The sequence below is a fragment of the Orbilia oligospora genome (assembly GCF_000225545.1).
Source record: "Orbilia oligospora ATCC 24927 unplaced genomic scaffold scaffold00007, whole genome shotgun sequence".
Lineage (NCBI taxonomy): Eukaryota > Fungi > Ascomycota > Orbiliomycetes > Orbiliales > Orbiliaceae > Orbilia > Orbilia oligospora.
This window is the reverse complement of record NW_011645564.1, coordinates 1,644,214-1,665,768: the sequence shown is the minus strand read 5'-3', so window position 1 is coordinate 1,665,768 and position 21,555 is coordinate 1,644,214. Positions and strand designations below refer to the sequence as shown.

Below are 21,555 nucleotides of genomic sequence, written 5' to 3'. Positions count from 1 at the left end.
TTCATACTATAACTACTCAAGCAAGTACTTAGTAAGTAGGTGAACTCGCACCCGTCTTGCCTCCAGACCAGTAAGTAGGTAGAAACGGCTGCAATCAGAAGTATCTTGAATTTAAATCTCAAATTGTATCCCACCCTACCACTCCTCTTCCGATGACGACGAGCCAACAGACTCATTGTAAGCATCGGTATCTGAGTAGTCCTGCCTAAATTTATAGTACTTGTCTTTATCAACCGGCCCAAGATCCTTCTCATACTCTGGGCGGGGGGTAAAAATACTAGTTATTCGATCCTGTGTCAGAGAACTGTTCGCTTGCAGGAACCAATCTACGATTTCCTTCCTCCGAAACCCACACAGAGTATGGTTGAGACTCGTCAGGCTGCCCGTAAACTTAGCAAGAGCTTCAACTTCCCCTTCAAAGAAAGTACAGTCGATGAGCTCGAGTCTGCTAATTGAAGATGTCTTGCCAGGAGGGAACTTAAGCTTAGGTGTGTCAGAGTAGAAATGGCCAATTTTTGCAGGTTTGGAAACGACAACCACTTCTTCGAGCCGAGGAAGTAACATGATTTGTGAAAGATATTCGCCCGGCCAGTGATCATCATCTATACAACCTCCGTGGGTGAATTTCCTAAGATGAGATAGGCCTGGTAGTGGAGTTTTCCGATTAAGGACTGAATAAAACCACGAGACACCTTTGTCTCTAGTACCCCAGCATTCATCAAACCAATCGAAGCCGTTATCATGATCGCCTTTCGGTTGCCACCAATAGCCCTGGCCCTCGCAGTACTCATGTATCCGTATCCCTTCGTGAGCAGTAGGGCTCGGGTGCATTATTGGTAGAACTGTTCCATCGTAGTCTAAAGACTCAAGCTTCGTCGTGAAACATAACAAGAGAGGAATCAATGCCTCTGAGTTCCAACCAGCACATATATCTCCCGACATATCCCATAAATCCCATTCCTTGCAGAGACAGTCAAGTTCTTCCTCTTCTCCCTTTTTCCAGTTCCATTTAAGGGCCCAGGTTTTGGGGTGGCGAGGTACTCGTCGATGCCATGTGACGGTGATACTTTGAAATCGTTCACCGGTTTTGGGGTATAGCAAAAGATGTTGGATGAGTTTCCAAGCGGAATGTGACGGGCTGTCTACTTCGAATATGTAATTGATCTTGCATTGCGATGTGATGCCATTGAATAGCTTGCAGGTCGATGCGCAGCGGGTGAGGTCGGCATTTGTGATTGCCTCGTCAGTAAATATTTGAAGGAGTATTTCCGTTGGAAGAGAGTAAATTAATGCCATAGCTGTAAACTCAATGGTAGATGAATTTGAAAATGAAGCTGTGGGAGTGGTTTGGCGGGTGGGGCGCCTCGAACACGCTTTATATACTTAAGTAACCATCATACACGCATACACATCGCGTACAGCACTCACAAGCTGAGCAGGGAACTTTGACGGAACATAGTACCTAATTGAGGTACTATTGATCGGAGTCATGGATACTAGGTACTCATACGCTCGTGTGCGAACAACATCCTCGCAATGGCTGTTATGTGTCGGTGGCTTATGCACGACAGCCGTTTGACAGGGTTAGTTGGAGCTGAGGTTGTTAGAATTCTCATTGAAGGTTAGTTCGGTTCGAGACTAAATTCTGGGCTGACGTTAATTAACATTAGAAGGTCGGGCCGTGTCTGGAACGTGGTGGGTGACAAATTATCGCCGACCGGGTCGCTTAAGCTTGTTATCGCCGGTCCAACACAGATTTCGAGGTTGGAATTTTGATATTTCCCAGTTTCTAAATTCTTTCGATTTCCCTTCGATTCCTTACATTCCCCAGCTTTCTTATTCGCTCGTTACTTCATCATCCTCATCCTCAGAAACCCGGTTCTTTTTTTTGAGCTCCTTAGCAATTTAAAGGGGCCAGCTCAAAAGAGGGTTTAATCACAATGCCTCCGCCTCGTGGTTCTTCAATACTCCGGAATCTACAGTCTCAGTGTAGTAATCGACTCTTCCACGCCGGTGATAGCATAGTTACACGATGTCCACGGCCGATACCGACAAGATCACCGGTCCAACCCGGCGCACATAACAGAACCTTCACCACTCGAACTCTTCGTCCCAGACTACCCTTCCAATCTTCGATATATCTTAGACAATTTTCTACTACTTCCTATTTGTCCCACGGACACCTCACTCATCCAAAACCCGGTGAAGAACTTAAGGTTACGTTTGTTACAAAAGAAGGGAATGAGTTTACCTTTGAGGTTGCAGAGGGGGATAATCTGCTGGATATCGGACAAGCACACGATTTAGAGATGGAGGGAGCTTGTGGAGGGAGTTGTGCGTGTAGTACTTGTCATGTTATTGTGGAGGATCAGGAGATGTATGATCTGTTGGAGGAGCCGGATGATGATGAGAATGATATGTTAGATTTGGCATTTGGATTGACGGAGACGTAAGTTGATCCTTTTTCTCATTGTTTTTTTCTCTCTCGGAGATTTGAAGGGTGATTACTAATGAAGGCGAGTTGATAGGTCGAGACTGGGGTGTCAGGTGAAGATGAAGAAAGACATCGATGGATTGAAGGTCAAGCTGCCGGCCATGACAAGGAATCTACAGGCGAGCGATTTCAAGTAATGGCATCTACACATGAATCAAGGCATTTTGGCCAACTTAGTAGGATCGCAGGTCAACAACAGCGGGAGTATGGTCGGAGATTGACCATTTGTATCATATTATATTCCAAAGGTAGAGTGCATCTATTCACACGGTCTACCAAGCCAGGAGTTATCATTGGGGTATATAAAAGGCATTGCATCACAAACCCCTTTCGGGTAATGTATATAGGATTCGTATCCATCTTCACTCGGGTAATCGCTTCGTAAAAGAAAAACCATAAATCTACCACTATCCGGACTCACTCACTTCTCCTTCGATTTCGAGATCATATCTAAGAAGCTTTCTTTCGAGATTTCGGTAACTGTAGTGTTTCATTAGAACCCGCTCCAATAGCTGCCGTGGGAGTTTAGACATACCATTCTTGTTTTTGGTATCGATACCAAGTGTCCCCTTGAGCTTGCCATCTTTCCTTGCCTCCTCGCCTTTGACCTGTGCTGCTCTCACTGCGTTAAACAGCTTAATTACACCCCTCTGTGCAATCTTTCTTAGTGCCTTCTCCTTTTCTAGAACGTTTTTGACTTCCTCGCCTGTAGCGTCGTCTTTTGGAATGATATCCTTCACTCTTCCTTTCTCCAAAGCTTCACGTTTTTGCTGCGAGATAAGTCGCTTCGCCTTCGCCTCGAGTTTTTGATCAGAGATATCGTGGGCGGCCTTCTTGGAACGGATAAGAATAGGGTCTTTACGAGCTTGTGTCGTTAAGTGAGAGGAGAGAATCTTGGACATGGAAGTTGCGAAGGTTGTGGGATCGTTTCGCTTTCTTTTTTTGGATTCGACGAGTTCAGAGGGGAATTCGTCGGTTTCTCCGTTCCCGCCTTCGTCGTCGGAGAGGTCATAAGAAGAGGAATCAGAATGGTTATTTGCGTCGGAGACGTCGCCATCGTTGTCATCTGAGAATTCTTCATCTTCATCCCCAGAATCTTCGTTGTTTGAAATTTCTTCTTCGTCTTCTTCGTCAGATGATGCTGGAGCTGGTTGTCGGTCCTTTTTTGTAGGATTCGGTTTTGAGGCGGAAGCTTTTAAACTTGATTTTAAAGGAATTGACTTTGTTAACTTTGCGCTAGAGGTAGCAGCGCCCTCGAGCTTCCGCTTCTTAGTTGCTGGTATCGACATTTTTGTGGATGGTTGTAGATTGGAAATGTTGGATTTCGCAAAGTGGTCTGAAATTTTTTGATGTTTCGTTTGAAGGTTGGGTTTGCAATTGGCGCCGCCAGAAGGGAAATGCCAAGACGCGAGGGCCTGCAAAATTGCAACCAGCGAAAGGAAGTTGGTTTCCTTGGTTTTTTTTTTCTGTCCCTCTTTTCTTGTCTTCTGTACAAACCCAGGATTATCTATCAGCTTGCACGGCAGCAGCGGGTTCGGATCTAGTTTGGACGATGAGGACTGGCGACTTGGGATACTTTTTCTCTGGCGCGGAGGACGAAGCTGTGGGGTTTTTACGGAGGGTTGGGATGGCTGTGGAAGGCTTCACCGCGGGACCAGCCCTGCATCGCATCGGAAGTCGGAGGCTCCAACGAAATGCCTGCCCCATCGAATCGCGACCCGGCTAATCTAGGGCCATTTTAACGCTTCATCAAACTACCGGAATGGCAGGATGCCATTTGTACCAATGACCGAAAGATCATTTAAGGGACTGCTCTTAGCTGAGCTGCGGAGGATATGATGATGCGATCACACAAAACTTCCGAGTTACACCACTGAGGCGGCTGGAAATGCAAACAATCTCATCCAGCTCGCTACGGAAGGCCCAGAAGACTTGGTTTTTATACCTCGTTCAATGACAACATGCAATGCCATCCCGATGGCGTAGGATCCGACATGTTTGGTGTGCCATGTTGGACGCAGTTTATCTATCTATGTGGGGATCTATGGGCGCTCTATGAATAAGCCTGTGGATCAAGGCCACTGATAAAGGGCCAGACTCGTTCATATCGACGCATGAAGAGGTGTATTGCACCGGCTTTTAGGCCTATGCGGACAGTTCAAAATACTCTCCCATCCTGAATTGCTTTCGGATCAACATCAACCCTGGTTATGTCCTAATGGGCGGGGTGACCGGTGACCAAGTCTTTCATTGGCCTGACATTTAACATCCCAGGCCATCTAATCCCGCAAAACACGTGTCCATGGTGTTTTCGACTCGCGGTGGATAGTTGTATATCTTGTTATTTCAGGTCGACATCCTGTAGATAGTAGCCATAGTCGTGATACATGTCGTAAAGCTCGTCCCATTCGTCTGGTGGGATACTGTCCCGCTATGACAGAAGGGACTCGGCGGCTGCAGACCGAACCTCTCGGTTCGGCGAGCAGTACCCGGGGAGCCACGAAGCACCTGCATTTTTGGCTGGAAAATGGAGCCGATCGAGATATGCATCTCTCGCCCTAACCAGCCGCAGATGCTTCCAATGGCTGGGTGGATATCCAATTCGGAAGAGAGAAGCCGCAGGAACAAGAACAACATTTGAACGGCTGTACCCCGGAGAACAAGCGAAGCCGCCTAACGACCCCCGAAACTGGAAACCGGGCTGGAACATGGGTGGTGATGGCCCCCCGGGACCAAGCCCGAAAAGGAGTCCTGCGAATCAAACCGGTCAAACAAAATTCTGGAATTCGAATTTCTCTGGCCAGAAAACCCGCGACTCAACATCGACACTTTCGCCCTCCCGACTCGGATTCGGATCTTTGTACCCTCGGAACTCAGGATTGGGTCTGGAACAACGATTATACTGCTGCATTCCACAGAAGGACCCGCTACCAACAGTATTGTCTAGGATACCTTGAGGTATCTTTTTGTCGCGCGAGAGAAGGCTTTTGGTCGCGGTCGTTCGATCGATCAGGTCAACCTTGACATTGGTTCATTCAGTTTCGGCCTGGTATGACTGGTTTCCCCTCCGTTAAAAGTGCCATATGCTCGGGTAGCATACGGAAGCAACATAAGGCCAAGTCTCGTAGGTTTAACTGACAGCTATCCTTTAGCTTGGGTGTGTATTTTAGGGCCTTATATTCCACCTATCCACCGCCAGGCCTCCCATAATCGCCACCACCGGCTTTATTTTGGTGTGAGGTTGGATTATCTCATAAACACTGGACAACTCCCCTCGTATCATTTGGTGTATCATTTTGTAGGACTTGGCTTTTGGTTTCGACCTCTGGAATCTCTCTTTCGGCTTGACGATGCCCTCGTCGACGTCGCGGGTGTTGTGTAGACGGAATTCTGGGCCACAGTGACGTTTGTCGTCGTGAAGGACTCACAGGACGTCTGCTGTTTGACAGTATCACCGACAGAAACCGACATCTGCATTGATTGCGACTTATTACTTGAACCGCCGGTGTAGCGACAATATTCTTTGCATAGTGCCTCGTTTACGACTCGAAGTTGGCCGGATACTTGCGGAGTGGAGGAACATCTCGTGAAGAAGGAAACCGGAAGGGATTGTAGGCATAGAGAAGACGAAGGAGAACGGGAAGTAGAAGGAGAACAGGAAGGCTGAGATTTTTGGCCGTCGTCATCGTTGGCGACGAAGCATTTTAGATCTTCTTCCTCTTGTGCTTCTGCTTCTTCCTCTCAACGACTTCTCCTGCAACTCTCCTCCTCTTTCTTTCTTTCTTCCTCTCCTCTTCACCTCACCTCACCTCACCTCATCACCTCACACAACATCACCAACCCTCGACCATCAACCACTTCATCATCATCATCACCTTCCATCCATCGTCATCACCTCCTGCTATCATTCCTCAGATACGAACGAGCCTTATATCTGATAATTCTGTTTCTCTGTTTCTTGTTCGTCTTTCGTCTCGGTGTGCTGGAACTATCCGTTGCAAAGCTGCAGGACCTTTCCGCAACCCACAACAACCACCCTCAGCAACAGTTTTTTTCTCCTCTTTCTCTCCCTTCCATCTGCAATTGACCACTCAGCTACCACTTTGCATTTTATCTTCTCTTGAACATCCTTCCATCATTCATATCATTACTCCTTTAACCGCTTTCGCTCTTCATCCTTTATCATTCATACTCTCTGTGTCGAATATCAATTGTTGTCATTGCTCTAGCAACTTCGTCCTCCTGATACTCATACACCAGCTCAATCTCACGAAACATTTGACTACCTTCCTATCCTTGTTGCATCCACAATGACCAAAAACAAAGGCTCCCATGATTCATATCGCCCTGGGACGGCGGGTAAGCCTCCAACATCTACTGAAGAGAGACCCGAGCGCACAAAGCCTCGAAACCGAAGCAGGTCTCCCAGCCGAGAGCGCAGACGCTCACCTCCCCGCCATCCGGGCTCTCGAAAGCGGAAAATAGCCGTTGATACATATATCCCGGGCGAGTCTTCGCGAGATGATCGTGACAGAGGCCGTGACCGTCGAGATCGCAGCCGGGATCGCAGACGTTCAGCTTCTCCACGTCGCCGGTCAGCGTCCCCGCGCCGTCCTAGCAGAGAAAGGCCCGATACGGCTCACAAAACTGACCCCCGTGGAAAATCGCCAAAAAGGATCAGAAGTCCCTCTCCTAGCAGAGCCGCTAAGAGGTCTCGACGTGAGGGACGTTCGAGATCACCAAGACGACATTCACCTGACCCTCGAGGACCCAGCCACCGACATAGATCGAAGAGATCCAGATCCAGGTCCAGGCATCGGTCACCAGAAGACATTATCCGTCGCCCGCGAAAAGATTCGCCAGATAGAAGAGGTAAACGAGATTTAGATGACCTTAGAGCCCGAGATTCTGATCGCCGCCGCCGTTCACGCTCCCGAGATAACGACTTTGCTCCTCGAGGCTCCCGACATCGGTCGCCTGAACGATTTTCTAAAGTTCATCCTAGGGATCGCAGTCGTTCTCCTCCACCTTACAAGGGCAAGGGTGAGAAGAGGCCACGCCGACGTCGTTCTCCAAGACGCCGCGATCACTCGCCGAACTCGATAGGTAGTGCTTCTCCAGCTCGGCGACGAGGATCTACGCAGTCATCAGACGATGTTATGTCATCTCTTGCCAAACGGCCTTCACTCTCTGAAAGCTCTAACCGCAATCCCGCTCCTAAAGCTCCAGCTAATGACCATCCTCCTGCTGAGTCCACTTCTTCAAGGCTTGAGATAGCCTCCGAGATTGGATATATTCCTCGTGCTCGAACCCGCTCACTGTCTCCGTATTCCAAGCGACGGCATCTTGCCGAGAAATCACTACCCAGAGATCCAAGGGTAAGGGAAGGACCAAAGCAAGGACGCCCGCCGTTTCCTAAAGGCTCTCGCGATAAAGAGATCGACCGTCGCGGCCCACCGCCCTCTGGCCCAGGTCCAGTTACTAACGCCCGCGGCCGTAGACGCAAGCAGCGCCGTGCCGCCGATTCATATACGACAGAAGAGCCCCGTTTTAGACGATCAGCTTCTCCTAGACCGATGATGACTGGCCCGAATGCCATTCCAACTGGACCTAGAGCCCAAGAAGAGTTTGAGTCTGCCTCTAGTGCCGGGTCGCCTGAACGAGAGCTCGGCTCCCAACAACATACCCCAGATCCCTACAAGGGTATGGGCAATGATATACTAAATTCTCATGAGGATGCGGGTACTATGGACCAAAGACCTCCAAGTCCCAAGGAGCGACCGGAAGAATATCCTCCGCCACCACCTTCCCCTCCCCCTCCGCCCCCACCTATAGATACTCGAGCCGAACGAGATGCTGCTTTGATGCCTCCACCAAATGCCCCGAGGGGCCCCAGGAGCGAACTATCGATACTTGAACCACCAAAGCCTGCACCAATCGACGCCTCGAAGGGTAAGGTCCGCTTTAGTATGGGAAGTGCGGGCGGGAAAGGGAAGATGCCCACTGGGCCGCGTAGTCAGGAATTCGGGATCCCCCGTCGCCTCGGGAAATCATCCAACTCAGTACCAGTTGCACAGAGGAAAGGCGCTGTTGCGTCCACTACATCTCGCCAGGAAGCACCACCAGCAAAGGCTCCTGCTAAGCCGGCTCCTCCTGTTCCACGCGTTATTATCTCACGTAAAACACCTTTTGAACGCATCGGCTTGGTTGGTGAAGGAACATACGGCCAAGTTTTCAAAGCTCAAAATTGGATGAGCAAGGAGTTGGTTGCTCTTAAGAGAGTTCGCATGACATCGGAGAAAGATGGCGTAAGTTTATGTGATTTTATTATACCACCTTTTGTTTATCTACCTAACGCCCGATGCCCAGTTTCCCATTACCGCTGCCAGAGAAATCAAGATTCTTCAACGGCTGAGCAAAGGAACGGATAATGATAAAATCATCCACCTACTTGATAACATGGTCGAGTCGAGTAAGTACAGATGTTTACCACTAGCTGTTTCTCCAGGCTTCTAACAGATTATAGACGGATTTTACATGATATTTGAATACATGGACCATGACCTTACTGGGATTTTGAACCACCCCACATTCCGCCTCTCTTATGCCAATATCAAGGATCTCGCTCACCAGTTTTTCAGCGGACTTGCTCACATCCATCGCGCCGGGATCCTCCATAGAGATATCAAGAGTTCGAACATCCTAGTGAATTCAGAAGGCCAACTCAAAATTGCGGATTTCGGCTTGGCTCGACAGTACGATAAGATGTATGAGAGATTGAAAATCGAGCAGCACTTTACGAACCGCATCATCACTTTGTGGTACCGTCCCGTGGAGATCTTGTTGGGCGAAACAGAATATACAACCGGGCCCGATGTTTGGAGTGGTGGTTGCGTCTTCATGGAACTTTTTACCCGGAAAGCGATCTTTACCGGAACAAATGAGATTACACAGCTCGACTACATCTGGAGCATCCTAGGTACGCCTAGTCCGTCAATCTGGCCTGACTGGAAGAAAATGGCGTGGTATTCCATGCTCAGGCCGGAGCAGAAATACGAGCCGTGTTTTGAGAAGAGATTTGGAAGGTATGTTATAACCCAATTAGCACTCCACTACTTATGGCCTTGCTGACTTAGATTTCGTAGCTTTGTTCCCGCTGATGCCCTTGCCTTGGCTCAGCGTATTTTCACTTACGACCCAAAGAAGCGGCCAAAGGCCGAAGATATACTGCAGGATCCATACTTCACGGCTGGCGAGCCGAAGATGGAGAGAACCACTGCGTAAGTTTAATTAGAAAATATGAGCCCCTACTAGCTTCTGGACGGGAACTGACCTTCTGTTTCAATATAGCCTCAAACACATTGAGGGAGAGTGGCACGAGCTAGAGAGCAAGAAGAATAGGAAGAAGGAGAGGGAGAAGCAGCAAACGGCGGCAAAAGCCAAGGCGCTGCCCTAGGCGGGGGCGCCTAACGGAGGTGGTGGCGAGGTTAATAACGAACTAGTAGCCGGGGCCCCAATAGTGGGCCCCAACGAGAAGAAATGCATCAAACCAATAGATTCGTTAGAGACCAAGCCGTCCATAAAGCCGTGCGTACCAGATCCCGTCCTCCCGGAGAGCAGAGCCACTCTCGATTGTCGGAGTGGCCTGCTTAGCCACCAACAGTTCGACAGAGAGCCGTTTAATCGGCTACTACATAAGGATTTCGTAACATCTTATGACAGTCACATGCAAGTGACTAAGGATCGTCCTTCCCGATGCCTTCCCGCCGAGCAGCAAATGGCCTTTTGGAGCAAAAGGGCCAACGCTAAGTACAATACTTTGAAGGACGAGTGGGGGAAGCGGGGGATGGGGGAAGCACAGCTAAATGCTGTGCTGTGGGGGTTCTCCCTGAACAGCTTCAGGGGGGCCTCCAAAGACTACCATAGGATACAGGCCGGACTCTTCCACCAGCTCAGGGGGGTTCAATCCCAGCGGGTCAAACCCAGTATCTTCGACGACCCCCTCACTCTCGACCTGCTGCAGAGCATGAGGGTGGACGCCCTGTGGAGACGCCAAACTGAATGGCCTATCCACATGGGGTCCGATGGAAACTTCATGCTCGATAAGTCGGCTCGGTCGAGAATTGAGGGGGACTTCGAAGTACTGGTGGACGAACCCTGGAAAACGGAGATATGGGAAGAGGTGGGGAGTGGGTCCCCGAGCCCGGTACGGGACCCACGGAACCGAGTACGCGAACCCGGTGACGAAGGGGATATTCCTCCTCCGACCCGCAGGTGTACTCGCTAACCCGCCTCTTCTCATGAAGTTACCGGTTAGATAGTGAGTGTTTTTTTTGTTTTTGTTTGTTTTGTTTTGTTTTGTTTTTTTGTTTTTTTTAAAAAAAATGTTTATTTAGAGTTGGGGGGGCTGGCATTGCATACGGCGTTTTTGTTAGGAGGGAGGAGGGGCCCGGGTGAGGTCCACAAATGAAGCATGATGTGTCCGTTCATGACTATATATGTCCCTATCGCGAGTCGTACGGAGGCATTCGCCTTCTTGTAAACCGATAATTTAATGTAAATTTCTCGCCCACATCAGTCAGTTCTCATAATCGCCGCTTAATCTGATACCCAAAAATGCTTTTGAATTTATCTCCAGATTACACCATCTATAGATACAGAATTTTACACCAAAATGTCTACTCCGTACTTATAACTCTATCGTACATCATGATGAATTCATCCCTTGAGCTGATCGCAAAAGCCCCCTGAGGCTAGTCGTCGCTGTCGCTGAATCCTTCCCAGCCAGCACCCCCTCCTGGCGACTCTCCATTCATTTGGATATCGCCATTATTACTACCTTCGCTATCCACATCCTCAGGGGCCATTAGCAGCTTGGGTTTTGTTTTGTCCTGTTGCTGCTTTGCGGACGTTTTGGGGGTGGATAGGAGATAGTCGAGGGTATATATATTCTCGTCGGCCCTATAAACCACAGTTAGTATCTAATTTTCTTGCCTAATAAATAATATAGTAGGAAAGAAACTCACAATCTCGCCAATTCTGTCTGTATCGCCACCACACACTTCTGTACCATCCTCAATTCACTACCGTATTTGCCTTGTTGAGCCCGTAAGACTCTTCCATGTAGTCCCAATACTGCTTCAAACCACAATAGGTGGAACTCCAGATGTGGACTCTCTTCTGAGATCTTTGCTATGAAGCCTAGTAATCGCGATAGGTATACCACTGGCAATTCCTTGACCACCAGTTTTATATCCGCTACAGGAATACCCTCGTATACCTGATGAATCAAGTATTTCTCATTAAGCCTAAACGCCATCACAAGGGCTTTGAGATAATCCTTCCGTCTTAGAGTCCCCAAAATCGTGGTTGGTGTGATATCAATTTCTAAATCGAATGGGTCGAAGGTATAGTAGTTATCCAATGAGTAGATAACCAACCCCTCCGTACTCGCTGCCGCAAACCCTCTGCCTGTTGGCGAGAAGGATACGGAAGTAACTCTGATCTGCGGCCGAACTTTTCTGACTGATGCATCACCCCTTGATGCACCGGGTAACGATTTATCGATTCTATCTTCCAAGTCCGAGGCTTCGCCTTGGTCGTCGATTAAATCGATCGGTCCAGCTTCTGTCATGTTCTTTGAATTTAACATCTCCTGAGTTCCGTCAATTGAAAGGTTAATCGAGACACTGAATTTTTTAAGTAGAGAGCCAGTATCGACGTCGTACAGAACGATGTACTTGCTATTCCCGCCTGCAAGAACACATGTTCCATCAGCACTATAGCAAACCGTATTGAAGTTCTTTCCACCAGGGCTGCTAGCCGCAGTTCTGCGATCACCGACTCTGCGACCGCCGGAGACATCGCGTTTACCGTCTACATGGCTGACTTGAACGGCATCATCTACAGCCCAAAAACTGAGTTCACCGTCAAGACTGCAGGCCGCTATTTGTTTGCCATCAGGACGAAAGGCGACAGCTAAGACGTCTGAATGAAGATTCAGTGGTTCAGAAAGTTGTGTGCGGCCGAAGATGCTCCAGATGCGAATTGTGTGGTCCCAGCTGCCGCTGACCAATGTGTTCCCATCTGCTGCAAAGGCGAGAGAAGACACAGGACCTTCGTGACCAGAGAGGGAATCTAAAAGTTGGCCTGTTTGGACGGACCAGAGGTGGATATCGAAGGAGTCCAATGAGCCAGCACAGACGACTTCACCACTTGGGTCAATTGCCAGCGAAGAGAACTGTAGACGAGATGGGGCTGTGAAAGTTCGAAAGTTTCGGTAACGGATTAAATCCCATGCACGGATTGAACCGTCAAGTGATGCCGTGAAGAGAACATTCCCTCGTTTTGCGAATGCACAGGCAGTAACTCCGGAGGTATGTTCGGTGAATGTGACGATGCAGAAGCCAGATATTGTGTCCCATACTTTAATTTTACCATCGTCGGCAGTGGTGATTATATGCTGCCCCGAGGGGGTATAGAGGAGAGAATTTATGGAATCGTAATGGCCTTGTTGCTTCAATATATAGGATTCTGATTGCCATTCCCAGACAAGAAGTTGGCCGAGTTTTGAGGCGGCAAAGGCGAGCCAGTCGCCTGAGGGATTTATGGAGACATGGTCAATTTCCTTCTGGGAGATGGAGAGCGTATGGATGAGGTTGAATTCCGGCATTTCGTAGAGACTGAAGAGACCTGTCGAGAAGCCTACGATCAAGAGGTTTGATGGAGCATGATAGGTGGCGCATTTGACTGTAGCAGAGCCTTGCATGAAGAAGCGCTTCTTGACTATCCGCCAGCGTTCCTGAGAGGGGTCCTGGGGTGCTTCTTCAGGATCGTCCTCAAGTTCCATGACATTCCTCCTAGGAACAGTGTATTTCCACGTGAATACGGCGCCATCTTTGCTAACAGAGTAGATTGTTTCTTGGTCTGCCGAGAAGTAGGTGCCGATAACGGACTCCTTGTGGCCACCCAACGTAGTGGGTACAAAACCTTCCGTAGGGTTCAAAGACCATATCCTCGACGTCAGATCCTTCGACGCTGTCAAGAAAAACCTTGAATCTGACGACCATGTAATACTATTCGCGTCATCAAAATGACCGGTATACACTCTATGCCTAACGAACGGTGCAAACTCTCTATCCTCGGAAAACTCTGGCGTCTTCCATACTTCGATGTTTCGACCCGCCGCGACAGCGAAATGTCTTCCGTCAGGCGCGAATTGAAGGTCGTGGACTTTGGATTTAAAGTTGAAGTTATAGAGGGCGGTTCGACGAATGAAATTTGTAAGAATCGCACGACCGTCTTCGTCAACTGAGAGGAGTAGGGTGGCTTGTGGGGAGAGAGCTATACGGGCGACATTCTTGCGGTGGGCGAATGGAAAGGTGTATGATTTGTTACTATCAAATTCGATAATCCTAGTCAGCACAAGCACGATTGAAAGCTTTTACAATCAATACCAAAACGTACTTCGCAAGGTCGAAACAGGTCACTCGATTTCCGACGGGCGATAGCAGGGAGGTGCCATCTGGGGTGAAGACGAGATTGCCTTTGCAGTAGACTGTGCCCAGCAAGTTTGAAAACTATTCAGCTCGGCCTCGAAGTTAGCATTGATACTTTATCACATCTCCATAGAGCATGTGAGTTAAAAGTAGGAAGGCACTTACATTAAAGTCGGTCTTCATGGTGTGCTATATTTGCATCATCCTAAGATCGAGACTTGGACTGGGGTGAAGATGAAGTTGAAGGTTTCGTTTGGAGCCGCAACTTTAAAAGTTTTGGGCTTTTTGCGACAGCCGAAAGAGGTCTCGTCTCGATGACTAAAAACGACCACAACATCAACACAAATAATCATTTACGACTCGCGCGGATTCACGTTTAATACTTTATGATTAGACTTGCGGGAGAGTTATGTAAAATTTCAATTGTAAGAACAGTTCCACATCCATGAATGCTAGATTACATGAGTTTTGCAGGCTTCTTTCACTCGATACTATTTGTCAGGGGCACCAGTTGTTTACATTTGCAAAATCGATACGGGTCATATCGATATATTAACCTCTGAATCGAGTCTTGCCGCTGAAGCCGTATCGAGCGACTCGATAACCATCATATACTGAGCGCAAAGGATTTAGCAATCTTCGCCCTGCCCCACTTTTTTGAGCATTTCCCGGAGGGGTTCCATCACCGGGAGCCCCATCATCACCATCGTCAGGTCCAGGTTTAGCTGGAGCATCGGGCTCCTTTTTCAGCTCAACCCACAAGAACACCCCAAAAGTGATTAATGCACCTGTTGTCATCGCCGTGGCAGGGGCCATGCTGATGCTTTGAAGGAAAGCAAACAAGCTACCCGCAACGACATTACCGACAGATGCCTGCCACGCTGCTGCGAAGCTACCTGCGACAGGACCAAGCAGACTGAACCCTGCAATCTGGAGTATTATCGGGATTACGAGTGCTGCGCCTACAGCGGCTACAGCGTAAGCAACGAACCTCAGAAGATTCCAATTTTCACTGCAGAGATTGTAAATCTCGTCCAAAAGTTCCCTAATTCTTGATGGGGTTTGCATTAGCTAGCTTCTCCGGGATCGTAGAAATATCCTATGCAGGATCCGTACTTCAACTTAGCTTTCCAGTCAATGGAATCTTCATCAGTTTGCGATCTTATATCACGAAGCCCATTGTCGATGGTATCCCTAAGCTTCTTGAGAAGGTTGGCATCCGTGATGGGAATCTGATCAGACATTGATCTCATAATTAAGCTGGGTAGGTGCGAGATATCTCGTGAATGTTTAGGTAGATGTTTTAATTATTTTTGAGTTTTGGACGAGCCGGCCGAATAATCGTTTATGAGATTGATCTATTGAGCAATAGGATGACAGTTGGATCGTTTGACTCAGATTAAACTCTGGGGTTAGCTTGCATTTATAGTTGGGGGAAATGATGCCTGAATCCGGTAACATAATCAGCCTTGCTGCGCGTTTCCTGGCCACGTCAATTTTTCGAACACTTGCTCTTGCTTTAAATCCTTAACAGCACTGGGAGGGGGGGTTCGTATAGCACTTTATCATTGCGTGCTGTAACGAATCGAATTGTTTCCCTTGACGCTGTACCCAGGACTGTGCCACATACTAACGCCATCACGCCTTACACGCCATAGAAAAATCGATATTATTCTGTGCATGGCATAGTTGCATTAATTCCTAGCCACCGTTTCGATTGGATTTGAGGATGGTACAGTCCCACAGAAAGATCGGTGAATAATAGTACCCCCGAGTTTGCAGCGAAGTGAGGACGAGAACCTGTGGTCGGAATCGAATACTAGGCGTTATGTGTATAGCCTTTGTTCTACGCATACACCATAAAACACCACCTAGAAAACCGAAGAACCATGACTGAGCGTGATAAAGCCTTGGCAGTTGAAATTGTGCTGTTTCCGGCATGGATTCGAGGGGAAGGGAAGTAAATAATTTGCACTCCCAAAAATCACATCGTCATACTTTGGGTCTTCTGGGAACATGAATGTTGAACCATCGATCCCTATGTCTAGGCTTAGCCGCCTGAACAGCCATCAACCTCAAAATGCCAGAAAGAACGAGAATGGTCTGTGCAACAATAGGGCACACCCTTATTTTGGGGTCGAAAATTAATGCACGCCCTTGGCCATTGGGGAAAGAAGCCTTGATCTCTGGTTCGAAGCTCCAATTTAAGCAACTTAATTATGTAAGGCAAGGGACATCAAGTGATTTCGCCCCTGGCTTGTAGGGTGGTTTCTTCATAGTTCGGTGCATAGAATAGAAAACTTCGTCTCATAGATCTAGTTGGTACGAGCAAGTGCTTTGTTAGAAAATACAGGAACATGACGGATTAATAGTATATAGGGGCCCGGTAACGGAATATAAATCGTACTTGCCAGAAATTAATATCAACTTGACTTTTAGACAGCTAAGTGCGAAAATTCGCTCGCGGCTGGCCAAAGCGAGCATGATGCTATCTGATCAACCGAACGCCGTTGTTCGGTATCAGTTGAACGTAACTCTTAATGTCCCATCACCAAAACCACGAACGCCGAGACATGTATTCGACCCCCAAATTCGATAATTAGAAGTTAGTACATTAATTAGAGCTGGAAAAGAGGTCTGGTTCATCTGATATTGGATATTATTGGCCAAGCAGTCTAACTCGTCTGAGCTTTGTTAGCGAGAGTCGTTCCTGGGAATTTGTTAGGCGAGGTCGTTGAACTGAAGCAGAGTTAAAGTGCCTTCCCCTTTCCACCCAAATTTTGGCACCAACACCAATCCACCTTCTCCTGAAACGATCCTGCCCCAGTTTACCCTCTCGACCTTCCCATCACCATCTCCTCGCCAGCCTCTATCGCGTCCGAACCATATCTCCAACGGCCCTGAGCTTATCACAATCGCCTTTGTCGAGGATTATAGTATCACTCTCCTTTAGCTTACCTTCACATCACAATGGCTCCTGCTACATCGGAATCCGCGAACCTCATCGGTATCGCTAACGTGAGTAGCTCCTTTTTTCGGCTTCAGGACGCGTTAAATAGAATCCATGATCGCTAACCTGCCTCTTTATAGTTGCCAAACCAAAGGTACGCGGCATGATTCATAATCGAGATCGTGCGATTGAAGGTTTAAAAGCAATTGGTTAACTCGAGATAACTGTGGACAGGCACAAGATCGTGGCCAAGCGCGGAGCTGCTTTCACGATTATGGTAGGCTATCTTCATCCCACTTTATATGCTCCGCCGATTCCTTACTGACAGATGGCTGTTTCAGGTCGCTGGTGAATCCGGATTAGGTTCGTTTTGAGCTTCGGGAATGCTCAGTTCTAGGACATCGTAGCTTATCAATAAACCCCTCGAACAGGCAAGACTACATTCATCAACACATTGTTCTCGACCACAATCAAGAACTATGCCGACCATAAGAAGAGACACACCAAGCAGGTACGGAATTAATAGACAATGTACCTCTTCTTGAGCGCCAGTTTAATATGATGTCACAAAACAGGTCGATAAGACTGTCGAGATCGAAATCACCAAGGCTGAGCTAGAGGAGAAGTTCTTCAAAGGTGCGTAAACCGCTTCGATTCATGTAATTCTATATTGCAATCTAACAAGCCATTCTAGTTCGCCTTACTGTCATCGACACCCCTGGATTCGGAGACTATGTTAACAACCGCGACTCCTGGATGCCAATCATCGAATTTTTGGATGACCAGCATGAATCCTATATGTTGCAAGAGCAACAGCCGCGCAGAACCGACAAGATCGACCTCCGTGTTCATGCCTGCTTATACTTCATCCGTCCAACTGGTCACACTTTGAAGCCATTGGATATTGAGGTTATGAAGAGACTATGTACTCGTGTCAACTTGATCCCAGTCGTCGCCAAGGCTGATACGCTGTCACCCGCCGACCTCCAGCGATTCAAGGAGAGAATTCGCAGCGTAATTGAAGCGCAGGGTATCAAGATCTACCAGCCACCAGTGGAAGAAGATGATGAGGCCGCCGCCCAGCACGCCCGCAGCTTGATGGTACGTTTTGATTGGTATGTGTTTGGTTTTACGCGTACTAACACCGACCCATAGGCTGCTATGCCATTCGCCGTCATTGGCAGTGAGAAGGATGTGAAGACCCCTGATGGCCGTGTCGTAAAGGGACGACAGTACAGCTGGGGTGTCGCCGAAGTCGAGAACGAAGATCACTGTGACTTCAAGAAGCTCCGAAGCATCTTGATCCGAACCCACATGCTGGATCTTATCCACACCACCGAGGAGCAGCACTACGAGGTTTACCGTGCCCAGCAAATGGAAACCCGCAAGTTTGGCGAGACCAAGCCTAGAAAACTCGACAATCCTAAGTTCAAAGAGGAGGAAGAGGCTCTTAGGAAGCGTTTCACCGAGCAGGTCAAGATCGAAGAACAGAGATTCAGACAATGGGAGCAGAAGTTGATCTCCGAGCGTGATCGCCTCAACAAGGACTTGGAAGCTACACATGCCGCGTACGTTTTAGCCCCCAAGCACGTGACATTTCCGTTGTATACTAACTTTTTATGTCTACAAATAGCATCAAATCTTTGGAGATGGAACTCGAGCAGATGCAAGGCTCTGCCGCTCGCACTGGCAGAAGAAATTAAACATGCTAGTGTATTGTGGCAAAGTTTTGGTTTTGAAGCAATTTTCCGGAGAAGAATATTTGACGTTGATGGCTGCTTATTCCTATTGAAAATACATATTTAATTTCTATCCACTACGACCCCTAACACGAACCACCCTCATCCGCACTTCCTATATCCACTTTTCGTCTCTTATACCTCTACCCGCTTTTTTCTAGACTCCTGTGCACCACTTTTTGTACACAGGCGTTCTATATTTTTTCCGATATTCTTTGTACCCAACATTGTCCCCTTCGCTTTATTTTCTTTTAGCGTCGATACAAGTATTTTAATCAAACTATTGAACTCAAAAAAAGAATGAAAATACTGTGCGTCGATATCGCGATAGTCATCTATGCTATTACAGTCAGGTTACAAATGACAACCCCACTCTCTCATATATATCTACAAAATAAACCCTGCAATTACTGCCAAACCCATAAACCCAAATGACCATCCCTTGAGTTCAGACATTGAAGCTCCACATGTCAAACTACTATTGAGGGCTGGATTCATATCACTGGCCATATAGTTCGGGGCAGTTTCTGCTGTGCGATTTGATTCAAAGCTAAGGTCCCCATTCGGGAACTCCCCGTCAACTCCACAGACTACCAACTTTGTCCCGCTCTCAAACGGTCCATCCGTGCACTCCTCTGCAGTTCCATTGACACACAGATACCGTGCGGAATATCTAATCCATCCCTGATCACCAACCGCAAGGCAGTACGTTCGACCGGATCCCCCAACTTCACCACACGCTTGGTATCGTGGTGGTTTTCTGTTCGGATATGACTCGTCGCGCCCATTAGCCTCTACCGCTCCACTAACGAGCCCGAAAAATGACCTGAGAACATCTTCGTTATTGTTTACAGGCGTGACGCTGAATCGCGCAGTGACTGACGCCAATCCTTGCGGTTCCAAGCCGCAAAGAGAGATATTTCCAGCACATGGCCGCGTTTGGATGATAGTTTGTTGGTTGCAAGTAAAAAAGTCCGTAGCTTGGATTACAGGCGCATCTTCGAGAAATTTGTAACCGGCAGGGTAACCACCATCGTTCCCATATCTTCCTCTTATGGTCCAACGTTCGGTGGTAGAAAAGCGTGCACAACCACCGAGGACGGAAGGAAGGACGAGAAGGGGTAGTAGAAGATAATTCATGCCGAAATTTTCTGTCGGTATCAGTTTAAAAGTTTGCTGATAAATATAATAATTGATTTGGTTGTTCAATTAATTGTTGAGGTTTGTGGTGAGATATCGAGATCTGACCTAAAAAGAGATCCGTATATGTGTTGAATTTGTGGTATTTTCTGCTGCCGAATCAATTCTGGGACGATAAAAGCGACATCTGCTGATTAAGTACTTGCGGAAATTTACTCGGAAATTTTTTGAGATTCGAATTGATATCCAAAGTTTTTGCGTCTTTGGTAACGTACGTCAACATTGTGGACACCATGTAGGGCTGCGGCTCTTTTCAAAATGCAGGATTCGATTCCAGCATACGCTTGGCGGCGTCTCCGAGAGCTTGTCTCGTCCGAGAATTATAGAGTTTGCATATGGATAAATGGGCCTGCGCTCAGCCGTAAGGTCGGTATGTCGGAATTAGCGCAGCAGATGCTGATAAGACCTCGTATCTACCCCTGCTGTGTTCTCCATGGCGTTCAAAGGGTGTCAGAATACTTTTAAACTTTTAGATATATTGAACAGAAATTTTCGAACATTGGATCCCAAGGTTTGTTAACATTCACAATTATTATCATGCTTACTTGTAAACAATTTGCTTTGTGTTCTCATATACTCTGTCTATTTTGCGCGATATCGATTTTATATATCCATAGCCTGGTTTACAGACCGATTCACAAGTTAATAATTTACAGATTGGTGATTGACAGATTGGTGATTGACAGATAGCTTGCGACGTTAGTGGTTTACAGGCTGACGGTTCACAAGCTAGCAATTGACGGACTGACTTGGCCTACAGCTGCAGGCTTACTAGATAATTTTGAGTTTATAGATTGGTAGTCTGCACGCTAGGCTAGTTTCTAGGCTGACTTGCAGGCGGGTTCGTAGGGTGGTCCGGGCTCAGATGAATGGGGTGAGAAGTGTGGCCTTTTATTCAGGCTATAAACTAGTAGCCTCGCAGTTGTGAGTGAATTCTAAACCAACCTACGAAGCACCAGTGAGGTGGCCCCAACATAAACTCTTTGATGACAAAGAGCATAGTAATTAAGGATCCAACTTTTCTGCTCGACGTATGTACCTCAAAGATCCTGGTATTTTCGGGCCCAGGGCGGACAGGGCCATAGGAGTTCAAATGATTTTCTTTGACATACTGTATATGGACCTATCAAACTTAGGTCTGCCCTGTTGCTATCATATCACGTACATCAAATCATGGTACCAATCGATGCTAGTATACTATCTACACTGTACATGTCACCCGACATGCATACCCAGGTAGTCAGCATCGTCCCCATGATCAGAGGCGTGACACAAAAGACGGGACGATCTAACGAATGACAGTCGCACACACGCGAGAATTCTACATTTATATATTACCAAAGCTATGAGTATATACAAAACGGCGGTAAGCAAAAACAACAACGCTCCAATTTGTCTGGTCAGCCAAATTTTACTATCATAATCTTACATAAAACTTTGATCAATATAATTTAGCCGGATATTATCCGGAGTTCCAAGCCCTAAAAATGAACATTGTCACGGCGCCACCGATATAATCAAACAAGAAGACATTGATTCAAAACACCTGATATGCGCAGATATACACAATCGAATGGGGTTGTTGACAAAGATAATAAATATATATTATAATTAATGGTGTTAGATGCGCCCACATCTCGAGTAGGAGCCCGAATAGTTTAGTTCAGGCCGGTG

At 47.5% G+C, this 21,555-nt stretch overlaps 9 protein-coding genes across 9 annotated transcripts; 4 read left to right on the top strand and 5 right to left on the bottom strand.

Moving 5' to 3' along the window:
• Positions 1-135: 135 nt before the first annotated feature.
• On the bottom strand, positions 136-1,296 carry AOL_s00007g468 (uncharacterized protein; the record flags this gene model as incomplete). Its single annotated transcript, XM_011120369.1, has 1 exon — positions 136-1,296. One exon carries the CDS (start codon positions 1,294-1,296, stop codon positions 136-138), a length of 1,161 nt encoding a protein of 386 aa, XP_011118671.1.
• A 644-nt stretch (positions 1,297-1,940) lies between these two features.
• Positions 1,941-2,631, top strand: AOL_s00007g467 (uncharacterized protein; the record flags this gene model as incomplete). Its single annotated transcript, XM_011120368.1, has 2 exons — positions 1,941-2,449; positions 2,529-2,631. The coding sequence occupies 2 exons, from the start codon at positions 1,941-1,943 to the stop codon at positions 2,629-2,631; spliced, it is 612 nt and encodes a 203-aa protein (XP_011118670.1).
• Positions 2,632-2,915: 284 nt separating this feature from the next.
• On the bottom strand, positions 2,916-3,783 carry AOL_s00007g466 (uncharacterized protein; the record flags this gene model as incomplete). Its single annotated transcript, XM_011120367.1, has 2 exons — positions 2,916-2,974; positions 3,030-3,783. 2 exons carry the CDS (start codon positions 3,781-3,783, stop codon positions 2,916-2,918), a joined length of 813 nt encoding a protein of 270 aa, XP_011118669.1.
• A 3,021-nt stretch (positions 3,784-6,804) lies between these two features.
• Positions 6,805-9,950, top strand: AOL_s00007g465 (uncharacterized protein; the record flags this gene model as incomplete). Its single annotated transcript, XM_011120366.1, has 5 exons — positions 6,805-8,802; positions 8,864-8,966; positions 9,021-9,579; positions 9,640-9,774; positions 9,845-9,950. The coding sequence occupies 5 exons, from the start codon at positions 6,805-6,807 to the stop codon at positions 9,948-9,950; spliced, it is 2,901 nt and encodes a 966-aa protein (XP_011118668.1).
• Positions 9,951-10,271: 321 nt separating this feature from the next.
• Positions 10,272-10,781, top strand: AOL_s00007g464 (uncharacterized protein; the record flags this gene model as incomplete). The annotated part of the gene is made up of 1 exon (XM_011120365.1): positions 10,272-10,781. The coding sequence occupies one exon, from the start codon at positions 10,272-10,274 to the stop codon at positions 10,779-10,781; it is 510 nt and encodes a 169-aa protein (XP_011118667.1).
• Positions 10,782-11,247: 466 nt separating this feature from the next.
• Positions 11,248-14,175, bottom strand: AOL_s00007g463 (uncharacterized protein; the record flags this gene model as incomplete). Its single annotated transcript, XM_011120364.1, has 4 exons — positions 11,248-11,455; positions 11,521-13,890; positions 13,961-14,073; positions 14,158-14,175. The coding sequence occupies 4 exons, from the start codon at positions 14,173-14,175 to the stop codon at positions 11,248-11,250; spliced, it is 2,709 nt and encodes a 902-aa protein (XP_011118666.1).
• A 369-nt stretch (positions 14,176-14,544) lies between these two features.
• On the bottom strand, positions 14,545-15,236 carry AOL_s00007g462 (uncharacterized protein; the record flags this gene model as incomplete). Its single annotated transcript, XM_011120363.1, has 2 exons — positions 14,545-15,037; positions 15,109-15,236. The coding sequence occupies 2 exons, from the start codon at positions 15,234-15,236 to the stop codon at positions 14,545-14,547; spliced, it is 621 nt and encodes a 206-aa protein (XP_011118665.1).
• A 1,726-nt stretch (positions 15,237-16,962) lies between these two features.
• AOL_s00007g461 (uncharacterized protein) lies at positions 16,963-18,645 on the top strand (the record flags this gene model as incomplete). The annotated part of the gene is made up of 9 exons (XM_011120362.1): positions 16,963-17,010; positions 17,083-17,096; positions 17,177-17,219; positions 17,284-17,305; positions 17,374-17,453; positions 17,518-17,578; positions 17,637-18,043; positions 18,098-18,510; positions 18,576-18,645. 9 exons carry the CDS (start codon positions 16,963-16,965, stop codon positions 18,643-18,645), a joined length of 1,158 nt encoding a protein of 385 aa, XP_011118664.1.
• A 423-nt stretch (positions 18,646-19,068) lies between these two features.
• AOL_s00007g460 (uncharacterized protein) lies at positions 19,069-19,821 on the bottom strand (the record flags this gene model as incomplete). The annotated part of the gene is made up of 1 exon (XM_011120361.1): positions 19,069-19,821. One exon carries the CDS (start codon positions 19,819-19,821, stop codon positions 19,069-19,071), a length of 753 nt encoding a protein of 250 aa, XP_011118663.1.
• Between the last annotated feature and the right edge of the window lie 1,734 nt (positions 19,822-21,555).